At 35.5% G+C, this 12066-nt stretch overlaps 2 protein-coding genes across 6 annotated transcripts in view; both read left to right on the top strand.

Annotated features, from left to right (window-relative positions):
- Nucleotides 1-12066, top strand: part of TBC1D32 (TBC1 domain family member 32) — a 229233-nt gene that overhangs the window by 22645 nt on the left and 194522 nt on the right. For all 5 annotated transcript variants that reach the window (XM_046005958.1, XM_046005963.1, XM_046005961.1 and 2 more), the window contains 2 exons: nucleotides 3355-3423; nucleotides 5928-6053. In XM_046005958.1, coding sequence (XP_045861914.1) covers nucleotides 3355-3423; nucleotides 5928-6053 — 195 coding nt within the window. The remainder of the gene's footprint in view (nucleotides 1-3354; nucleotides 3424-5927; nucleotides 6054-12066) is intronic.
- Nucleotides 6750-8544, top strand: LOC123942040 (THUMP domain-containing protein 3-like). The gene is given in 1 exon segment (XM_046005964.1): nucleotides 6750-8544. A coding segment is annotated over 1 exon segment (1503 nt). The 5' UTR covers nucleotides 6750-6803; the 3' UTR covers nucleotides 8307-8544.

The following is a 12066-nucleotide window of genomic DNA, read 5'->3' on the forward strand; positions in this document are numbered from 1 at the left end:
CTGAGGTGGTGGGAAGACCATGGTGTCATAAACCATGCCTGGGATTAGGGAGGAAGGTTTCATGTGGAGAAGAATATAGTGAGTTCTTTTTTTTTTTTTTTTTTTCCAAGATTTTAAATGTCAAATACCAGTAAGGTAGTCCAGTGGTATAGTGAGTGGTTGAAAATGCAGGATTCACTTCATAGAAAGGTTGGGTCCACCTAAATAGGTGAGACCTTAGGAAACACATTTTTAGAGGGCCAGGAGAAACTAAAGGATGGGTCAGAAATGAAGGTACCAAACCACAATTCACTGGGTAGGAACTTAAGGGGCAGTGAATTTCAAGGTGGAAGCCAGTTAATTTCAAGGTTAACTAGCTGTAATGAAGGCTAGAGAGAACGTCAATGCTGAATACTAAGAAAAGCTATTTGAATTTCATTAAGAGTTCACCGCAGAATAATAATGGGGGGAAGAGGAGGTAAAATTGAAGGATCATCATGTTGATTAGCCTTGATCATTTTTGTGAAATGAAAGGCAAAACCGTTTTCAGAGAGTAAAGGTTGCTTGCCTAAAGTATTGCACATAAGATCAGAAAACAAAGCTTTTGTCAAGGGGAATGTTTAAGTAAATGAATTTTATTAAGATTTATGTATTACATTTTTTGATGCTTCTTTGATATAATATTGGTTGCTTCACCAAGTATGAACTGGCTATAGTTGAGAATGTTCGAACCATGTCTGGCTCCCCTTTTATCAGGGCTGTTATAGAACATGCCTCTATATTGGGGGAGAGGTGGATTAGAATGGGAATCTATGGAAATCAATGAATTATATCTTTAGATTGCTTGATCTTGGATAGGTAGATGGTAGGTAGAGTCAGTTATTTTATATTTTCTCATAGAAAATTTCCTGAGAAACAGGAAATTTTTCAAAGTTGAAAATTTTATAACAATAAAGCAAAAAACTTCACAGTTTTCCTGATGTGAGAACTGAGGATGGGGTTCGAGACTTCAGGGTCATGTAACTAGTTGAAGATTGAGCCGGGTTTTGAAACTTCATCTATCCAATTAAAATTCATGTCCTTGACATCATACTTATTTTTTTAGTAAGTTGGATAGCAAGACATTTCAGACCTAGATAATGATCTTGTAAAAGTCATGATGGAAGTGTAAGGATCAGAAGAAATCAAGTTTACAAGAGGGGCAAAGGGCCGGCTAAAGGGGGAGAAAAAGTTTTCTAGCAATAGTACAGAATGACTAAGTATATAAATATATATTTTATTTGTAGTTCAATACACATATGCACGTGTATATGTACTTCAGTAAATATATATAAATATATGCATTATGTATGTATCACAAATGCACATAAGTACATATGCTTATATATACTATTTAAGATATTCTGTATTATGTTTTTTTTTCCCTTTGGCAAGACTGCTGCATTCATATTACTTATATTATTATCATTCATAAATTTTTGTATTTTAACTGTAATATAAAAATTCAAAATTAAAAGTCTATTTAATATATAATACTTTTAATTGTGAAAAGTAGCATGTACAGAGTCTTTAGCAGTTCAACTATATACTTTTAGAAAGGAGTAAAACTCAATAAAACTTAAGGTTCTTTAAGAAAGAATATCAGACTGTTTTGGTTTCTTTATAGAGCAGTTATATGTACCCTGTGTTGCTAGAGACAATGTAGCATTGTGGAAAGACTCACTTTGTAATCGTTTATGTATTAAACTAATGTATATTGAGTGAGTACTCTGTATGAGGCACTAATTCAGGTATTGGGATACTATAGTGAAAAAGACCAAATTCTAAGTGATAGTAGGGCAGCTATGCAAAACTCTGGAGGAAGAGCATTGCCAGGCAGGAGGAATGGTGATGGTGAAGGTTCTTAGGCTAGTATGAGCATAGTATCATCCAGGGATGGGGAAAAAAGTCCAGTGTGGCGGAAGTCTGGATGGCAGAGGCAAGAATTGTAGGAGAATGTGTTAGAGAAGCAGGCACCCAGATCATGTAAGTAAATCTAATTCTGAGTAATGTGGGAAGTTTCTTTCTGGGATTGAAGTAAGGGAGATGAAGAGATTGGATTTGTAAGTTTGAGAAGCTCCATCTGACTGTTGCTGGACAATAAATGGGGGGTAGGGTGGAGTAGGATAGGATTTAAGAGTAGAAGCAAGGCGACCAGTTAGTATGAATTGAAGGAGTCTAGGCTAGAGTTGATGGTGCCTTGGTTTAAGGTTTTAGTAAGGAAGTAGAGGTAGTTGGAGTGAAGATGTGTGAAACTTGGGGGTTGTCTTAATGGGACTTAGTGATATTAGGTATAGAAGGTAAGAGAAAGTGAAGAGCCAGAATTGGCAACTATTTTTAATCTCAGTAAAAAATCTGGATGGGTGGTAGTGTCATTAGGAGGATGGAGGATGGAGGATGGAGGATGGAGAAGTTTGAGGGAGGAACAGGTTTGGAATAAAATCAAGTATTGTCTTGGGCATGTTAAGTTTGAGATGCATATTAGACATACAAATGGAAATGTTGAAAGGATAATTATATATAACTTTGGAGATGAAGTGACTGATGGAAGTTTGAGTCATCATAATGCACCTGAAGAACTGGATGAGAACACCTGAGGGAAGAGTATAGATAGTAAAAATATGAATGGGAATCTGAGTTATGATAGCTGGGTGACTTAGAGAAGTTATTTAATCTTAGTTTTCATATTTCTCATATTTTAGTCATTGTGAATTGGGATCATATAGGGCTTGTTGCATAAAAGGTAATATATGACAACTATTATTTTAATGGCAGTTTTATTTTTAGATGGTTATTTTAGGTATTAGTCATATTTAAACTGCCCTCAGCAAGAAAAAGATCCTTTCTTTTTCCAAAATAACTTATGGTCTACTATTAAACTTTTCTCTAGAAAAGTTGGGAATTTTTCACCAAAGAGGAGGCATGAAGGGCTAAAGAAAATACAGGAAAGATAAAGGGACAAAAATGTTCAAGCAGCATCATAGTTGTGCCTAGGATACCATTAATGCCTTCTTATTTTATCTTTCTGTTACATTCATCTCCTATTTCTGTGTACAAAATATCTTGGCTTTATATCTCTTGAATCTTACAATGTACTACATTTTGCAGTTGCTCAACAAATAATAATTTTCATGTACACGAGGTATACTGTTCTCCTGAGACTTCAGTTCCCATTAAAATGCCTTGGAAAACAAATTCTAAGTTTCCTGCCAGATGAGAATAGATAACTCTTTTTCTTGCTCAGAATGCATTTTGTGCTTGGAATTATATTAAAAAACAATTTATAGCTGTATTTGTAAAAAGTCTACTAAATGGATGTTCTGTCAATTGTTACAGAGTTACAAATTTTGTCAAGGAAAATTGCAATTGATTTTAGACCAGTTGGATCCAGGGCAACCTAAAGAGGTAAGTTTAAAGGATAGCTGTTAAGTTCAGTCAGATATTTTTATATATTTATATTAGATTGTAATCAGTAAGAAGCTGAACTGTTTCTCTTGAAAATAGGCCTTTATTATCATGGTGCTCCTAGACTAATGTCCCTGCTAGACTTTACAGTCTTGAAATGAAAGGTCACAGAGTAGGGGAGGCTGCCAGAGAATTGTCATGGTTTGTAGGAAGAAATTTTTATGTCTAGTTTCAGTTTTGAAGGGATAAAGTAATAAGCAGTTGTTTCCCAAACTGTTCTTTCATTGTTGCTTTGTATGTGATATTTTAGTGATTTCCTTAAAGAAAAATGATCTTCACTTAATGTTCTTTCTACTTCTGGAAAATGTGAGCAACCTCGACACTTTCATTTATTAGAAAAAGGATTTTAAAGAAGCAGTTCTATTGAATTGTACCTGTTTATATTTTTAAGATTTCATAAATTACTGTTTATCAAGTCTTATTTCATTAAGTCAGTCTGAAAAAGAAAATAGGATCTTAAGTACCTAAGACTTTTGTGCATATCTTGTCAGTTTGTTTCAGTTTTTGAAATGTTTTTCAATTTTTCATTTTATTTTATTTTTTAAAGATTTATTTATTTGAGATAGAGCATGTGCCAGCACGAGCTTGGGGGAGGGGCAGAGGGAGAGGCAGAAGCAGGATCTCCACTGAGTAGGGAGCTCAACTCGGGGATCATGACCGGAGCTGAAGGCAGATGCTTAACTGAGGCACCCAGAAAAGCCACAACTTTTCATATTAAACTAAATGAATAGTTATGATTTACTCCCACTGATTTTTTTTAAATCACAATAACTTTTAGCATTTCACATTCTGATTTATTTTCTAAGTTCTTTTTTTTTTTTTTTTTTTTTAAAGATTTTATTTATTTATTTGACAGAGATCACAAGTAGGCAGAGAGAGAGCTGGGGAAGCAGGCTCCCTGTTGAGCAGAGAGCCCGATTTGGGGTTCGATCCCAGGACCCTGAGATCATGACCTGAGCCGAAGGCAGAGGCTTTAACCCACTGAGCCACCCAGGCGCCCCTATTTTCTAGGTTCTTAGTAAATGTTTCAAAAGGTATTAGAAATGGAACTTGATTTTATATGATAACAATCTATCTCTCTTTTTAAAAAACATTTTATTTATTTATTTGAGAGAGAGGGAGAGCATGAAAAAGCATAAGAGAGAGTGACAGCACAAGCTGCAGGGAGGGGTAGAGGAGAAGTGGACTCCCTGCCAAGCAGGGAGCCTGATGTAGGACTCAATTCCAGAACCTTGGGATCATGAACTGAGCCAAAGGCAGATGCTGAACCTACTGAGCCATCTAGGCACCCTATATGGTAAGAGTCTTACTGTCTTCAGTTTAAGTGGATTACTTGGAAATCTATACTTGTTTGGAAACTTTTATAGTTTATTATATATATATAATATATATGTATCATATATATTATATATATTATACTACTTCTGCAAGTAGTAAATTCTTAATGGGATTTTGTCCTAAAAATTAACTGAAAGGGAGAAAATACTTAATGTTTCTAAAATCCCTCCAAAGTCCCCCAGTCCTATCACAAATACAGTTGTGTTTTGGAGTTTCTCTTTCATATGAATATATAGACACTTTCAAGTGCATGTGTATTCTTTTTCATCTAAAACTTGATACCCTGATTTAGAGGGTCTGGTTTTGTAAGGTTTTAGCTTCTCCTGCACCCAGCGTCTTGCCCTTTTTAAACCACTAGGTTTCAGTTATTTTAGCTGGGGAAACAACCACATTTTGAGAAACAGGTTGGAATCAGTGTGTTATTACTCACTGGTTGGAGAGTTGTAGAGGAGAAGTTTTCTCCTTTCATGACTGGAGTAGAGTTATTTTGTACTGCTTTCCTCTGGGTCATACTGTTTTGGGTGAATTCTGATTTGATTTTGCAAAGAATGATTAAGAAGTAAGTTTTCCCTGAAAATATAGATACTCAGTTTTATATCACACTGTTGACTTTTCCTACTTCAGTGGCTAGAAGGTCAGACAACGTGGTATAGCATCGAAAACTAGTCCAAATTAATTATTTTGTGAAAATTGTTCCTATATTCTGGAATGGGAATGCTTCACCAGGGGCATATTATGCTAATTTAAAAATTAAGACCCTCAAACTATAGGACCACTTGGGGGTGCCTACTTAAGTAGGAAAACCTTGCCCTGGTGATTCAGATTTGGCCAATGTCCTTCTTCCTCTTTCATTTAGATATATGACCTAGAATCTCCAACAGTTAGTTTATAATTTTTGCTTTATGTAAAGTGACAACCTATTTTTTTTCTGTTTAACACTTAGTTTAAAAGAAATGAGTTCTCAAAAATTGTTTTATAAAAAGACCTCTGATTTTCATCATTTGGCTCTTTAAAGCAATCATCTAGACTGCTTTTCAATGATTAATATTTGAAGTATTGGTGGTATCCTAGTGGCTGGGTATTAATAAAAATCTTTTAAATTATAGGTGAGATATGAAGCCTTGCAAACGTTATGTTCAGCTCCACCATCTGATGTTTTGAACTGTGAAAATTGGACGACTCTTTGTGAAAAACTGACAGTGTGTCTTTCAGATCCTGATCCTGTATTTAGTGTAAGGAGACGCTGAGAGAAATATTTTTTTAAAAAATTTGTTTTCCCAACATTCTATAAGCAACTGGATTTTCTTTAATAGTGGCTCTATTCTTCATGGAATTTCAATTCCAGCTTTTGAGTTGTAAAGCTTTTCTTTAAAGACATTAACTTACTATTTCATGATTAGATTCCCAGTATGATCAATATCACACTTCACTGCCAAATAATAATAGACTGTTACATTGCGCATTGTTTTATCTTGTAAAAGGATATCCAAATATTCGTGTTTTGTTTTGAATTAAGAGAAGTACTTTAAAAGACTACTTAAAGCATTTTTGAAAGAATTCATGACATGTGAAACTACGAACTTAAAATGATTAGAATTTATTCTAACTGAATCATAAGCATTTTCCTTATGCATTTAAACGTTTATTTAGAAATTGCTTAATTGCTTAAAAAGAGGAAGAAAACTAAAGCTAAGTTTAGAAGATAATTGAGATGAATCATAAATGTAGAAAATTCTAAAAATTATATAGTCAGTAGAGAAATTATTGAGTATAAAAAATGATTCTCCTATACCTTCTCAGGAATACTATTATGTGAGTAAAACTATATTAAAAAGTGTAGTTGTTGTATTGGTAGTATCAGTGATGTGAATTAAAAAGAAATCCTACCATATCCCATATTCACATTTAAATGCAAATTTAGGGGAGCGAGAAGGGTCTGCGCTGGCGGCCGGGACTGTAGGCATCTTTGAAGCACTGCCAACATGTCTGATGTTCAAGAAGCCACTAAGCAGCTCTTGGATGTGAACCTTCATGAGAACTGGAGGGCTATACAAGTGACAGAAAGTGGTCCCAGAAGTGAGTCTGAGCACCTCCAAGTCACTATTGGGGCCACTGTACCTACTGGTTTTGAGCAAACAGCTGCAGATGAAGTGAGAGAAAAATTGCGGTCATCATGCAAAATCAGCAAAGACCGGGGCAAGATATATTTTGACATTTCAGTGGAAAGTCTGGCTCAGGTTCATTGTCTGAGATCAATTGATAACTTATTTGTGGTTGTTAAGGAGTTTAAAGATTACCGGTTCAAAGAAACAAAGGAAGAAGTTCTCAAGGATTTTGAAGAACTGGCTGGGAAGCTTCCATGTTCAGACCCTTTAAAAGTATGGAAAATTAACACCAGTTTCAAGAAAAAAAAAATAAAGCGCAAAAAGATAAATCAGAATTCAGGTAGAGAAAAGATTGATAATGGACAAGGAGACAAAACAGATGAGAAAGAGTATAAAAAAGGATTTACTAATACCTTAGATTCCCATGTCTTAGACTATTATGAAAATCCAGCTATCAAAGAAGAGATATCAACATTAGTAGGTGATGATTTGGCATCTTCCAAAGACAAGAAGGATGAAAAAGAAGAAACTCATCCTAAAGTGCTTAAGTTTAGAGTCACATGCAACCGGGCAGGAGAGAAACATTGCTTTTCCTCAAATGAGGCCGCAAGAGATTTTGGGGGTGCTGTTCAAGATTACTTTAAGTGGAAGGCTGACATGACCAACTTTGATGTGGAGGTTCTTTTGAACATCCATGATAATGAAATTGTTGTGGGCATTGCATTGACAGAAGAGAGTCTCCACCGAAGAAATATCACACATTTTGGACCTACAACTCTTTGATCTACTCTTGCCTATGGGATGCTTAGGCACTGTGCTCCTCAACCTACTGATATAATAGTTGATCCAATCTGTGGAACGGGAGCAATACCAATAGAGGGGGCTACTGAATGGTCTAACTGTTATCATACTGCTGGTGATAATAATCCGTTGGCTGTGAATAGAGCAGCAAATAACACCTCATCTTTATTGACCAAGAGCCAAATTAAAGAAGGCAAAGTGTCCTGGAGCTTGCCCATAGATGCTGTTCAGTGGGATATCTGCAATCTGCCATTGAGAACTGGCTCTGTGGACATTATTGTGACAGACATGCCATTTGGAAAAAGGATGGGCTTCAAAAAGAGAAACTGGAACCTTTATCCGGCTTGCCTATGGGAGATGAGCCATGTCTGTAAACCAGGGACAGGCCGAGCTGCACTACTTACTTAGGACAAGAAATGCTTTACCAAGGCATTATCTGGAATGGGACATGTTTGGCGGAAGGTACATACTGTCTGGGTGAACATAGGGGGTCTTCATGCAGCAGTTTATCTTCTGAAACGTACACCTCAAGCTTTTGTTCGTCCTTCAGAACAAGACGGGGAAGGAACTCCTTGGTGATGCAAAGAATGAAGATGTTAATGGTATTTGTGCCTCCCAACACTGGGAATGGCAGCATGAAGAACTTGGTTTGAAAGAAAAATAGTGTTAATAAAATTGCAGTTTGCAGTTTAAACTGGTCTAAAGCTCTTCACCTCTGTTAGCAAAAGGTGTAAATGGAATTGAAGTTCTTAAGCAGAGCTTTGGAGCTCTTTTTGAAGGACTGGCTGGGCAATTACTACTTAAAATGCTTTCAAGATCCTAAGCCCACTAAAATGCTCTGGGATTTGGGTTTTGAGTATGTTTTCAGGCTTCATAGCAGTTCCTATTTTCCACTGTAGCAGGTAGAAAGCTACCCTGGCCTAAAGGAAAGGAAGAGAACATAATCAAAACATTTTGGGCCATATTGCATTCAGCTTTGCTCTTCATAGTTTCTCAACTTGGCTTTACCTCACCCTTAATAAAATGAAGCACTGCATTTTGTGAATAGTGTTTGCCTCATGACAAGATGAAGTCTCACAAGACCAACTGGAAAGTTTACCATCTGCCTTAAAAATTAAAATATGTGTGTTATTAAAGTTAATGTATAAAACTAAAAGAGAGGACTAGGATTAATCAAAGGAATTGCAGATTCTCTCAATGTCTTTAAGGAAAAAAAGAAAACTTCATGAGAATTCTTCTATTTTCTCTTGGATCTGTATTCATACTTAGCTCTTTTTCCAGTTGGATTAAAATCTTGACTGGAAAATGAAATGAACATTAAGTCCTTACAAAAATGATGTGTCCCTGGGACAAATAGTACTTGAGGTACATGTAGAGTTATTTACAATATTCAGTTCATTTGGGAGTTTTAGATATCTTACATTTAGAATAAAAGGACACCTTTCCTTTGAAAGAATTCACATAAACAGCATAGCCAACAGCCCTAGTCTAGTTTCTTTCTGCATCTACTATTACCCCACACTTTAGCATGAATTAGAAGATACTTACAAGGGTTTTATATCCTAGACTGGAGTTTTTACCATTAGAAAGCATAGCTGCCCTCTTTTGGGATCATCATGAAACAATCCTTCACCTCTTTTAAAGATTTTTTATTTGAGAGAATGGCAGAAGAGGCAAAGTGGGGAGCCTGACAGGGGGCTCAATCCCAAGACCCTGGGATCATGGCCTGAGCTGAAGGCAGATGCTTAACCAACTGAGCCACCCAGGCACCCCTATCTTTCACCTCTTTATAAATCATTTAAACCTTTAACTATTAGGTCAGTAATCGGCAGAAATGGAAAGTAAAAAGACTATGTTTTCACCACTGTTTACCTACCAAGTGCCTGGCGGAGTACTTGCTGAAGTGGCCATTTAATATTTGCTGAATAAAATAGTATTTTTGCATGTTGACTTAGTTTTTAAGTATACCAAATTTGTGCTTGACCTATCATATGGGTCAGTCTATGTTCACATTTGAGGTGAGACATACAAGGGTAACTGTTGGGCACTTGGAAACTTAAATGTTTGTTAGTGAGCTAGGCATAGAAAAAGACACCCTTATTCTCTGCATAGCCTTTCCCAAGAAGTTTAGATGTTATGTGGGACTCTCAAGGGGATATGGTGAAGGTTTGAAAATTACATGAGAAAAACCAAATTTCTGTACCTTGGTACTTTATCATTGTTTATAAGAGGCCTACTACTCTGCCACCCTTATACTTTTGTCTCAAGGCTAACAAGTTTGCTAATCAGTTAAGTTTAGTAGCTATTCAGTGATCCTTTCTTTGATAAAAGCATTTTCACTAGTAAGAATGGTATTTTAGTTTTTCTCAAGCCCAAATCCTTAATTTCTACATTAGAAATTAAAACAGAGAAAAAAATGCAAATTTAGGTTTAGAGGGTCTTTTTCTTAACTGATGTATCAGGAAAGAAAAAGTTGGCTTTAAAATTGTTGTGGCGTTTTCTACAGAATTTAAGAGGTTAGCACAAGAGTTAAATTTTGTTAGCTGTTCAGAAAATATGTGTTGATTACCAACAATGTGCGGCATTCTAGTTTAGATGCTGAAAACACACTGAGCAAGACCGAAGTCTTTGCCTTCATAGAACTTACATTCTAGTAGAGGAGTCAGACAGTAATTATTAAAGAAAAAAGAATCTCAATACATTTATCTGTTGAAAATCACATTCTTCCATCAATGAAGATAAAATTATACTGGTAAACAGAAGGGGTTTGGAAACAAGTGGTTTGTTGTTTTTATAAGGGGGGGAAATGTGTTCAATTACCTAATACCTGGACACAGTTCAACTTTACTGACACCAGGTGATGATGCAGACTTCTGTAAAAACTCAATGATCCAAGAACTTGAAAAAGGAAAAAGATATTTCAGGGTCACTTTTTAAATTTCAAGGAAATACAGTTGTAAATTTCTCTGTATTTTTTTATTTTTTTTAATTTTTTTTTAGATTTTATTTATTTATTTATTTGACAGACAGAGATCACAAGTAGGGAGAGAGGCAGGCAGAGAGAGAGAGAGAGAGGAGGAAGCAGGCTCCCTGCCCAGCAGAGAGCCCGATGCGGGGCTCGATCCCAGGACCCTGGGATCATGACCTGAGCGAAAGGCAGAGGCTTTAACCCACTGAGCCACCCAGGTGCCCCCTGTATTTTTTTTCTTAACAAAGAATAGTGGACAGATAGGTTTCCTTTTATTATTTAAAAATTATGTAACAACTTTATAAACAGTAAATATCCTAATGGGTCAATATAAGTGGCTTTGTTTAGCCATTATAGATTATTCAGCAAGAGTGTTATCAGTGTTTAATAAAATTGGAAAATGTTGTTCTGGAGGGGAAATGGTAACAGAACCCATCATTTTGGAGTAGAAAAACAAGGCATGGCATTCTTTTGATTTTGAATTTATGCTTGATCCAAATTCTTGAGTTGATTCTGTTTTTTTCATTTCCTCTTTTAAAGGACTCTTGCTTGTAACTGAGTGAAGCCTGTCATGTTTGAAGAGTGTGGCAGATACTTATCAATTGCTGCAACCATAAAAATAAGCTTTCTAAAATATTTAATTTCCTCTGTTCAGTAGGAATTCCTTCGGGTTACTAGAAATTTTTGATTATTTGTATAACCATTTTTTTCTAATTTTGCTAACTTTTGATATAAGCAAAGTTTTCCCCCCACCCCCCACCCCAGAGTAGAGCACTTGAGGAGATCTTACATATTTCTTTAACGGGATATTGAATTTCACAATTAGGATTAATTTCATCACAATATTAAAGTTGGTAAAGTTAAAATGATAGCTATCATTTCTAAGTATGGACTAGTGCCAAGTACTTTTCTAGCTACATCTATGAACATTTAATTCATTTATCTTGTGATAGTTTCTACTTTAGGTTTTTTTTTTTTTTCCTACTTTGGGTTTTAATAATGTAAATTTGGAAAATGTGCTAAATAATACTTTTCTTGGGAATAGGCAAAATATTAGCATCTTAAGTGTCAAATTACTGAAACTACCCATGTAAACAATTTAAAAAAACAACAAATGTCGAATTTGGAAAGGAGTGGAGTATTTTTTGTTTGTTTGCTTTTTTAACCATTTAGTACACCTACTTTTCCCTTGATACCGTCTCATTATTCCTTACTCTATTTCTTAAACCTGTCTTTTCTCCCCCCATGTAGTTTTGTTCAGTTTTACTTTTTACTGGCCAGCATAATTGTACTCTTATTTATAAGTACATTTCTACTCAAGTTTCTGAATAGTTATTTTGTTTACTTTCTAAGTTTTTCACTATGTAAAAA

Source organism: Meles meles, chromosome 5 (assembly GCF_922984935.1).
Source record: "Meles meles chromosome 5, mMelMel3.1 paternal haplotype, whole genome shotgun sequence".
NCBI lineage: Eukaryota > Metazoa > Chordata > Mammalia > Carnivora > Mustelidae > Meles > Meles meles.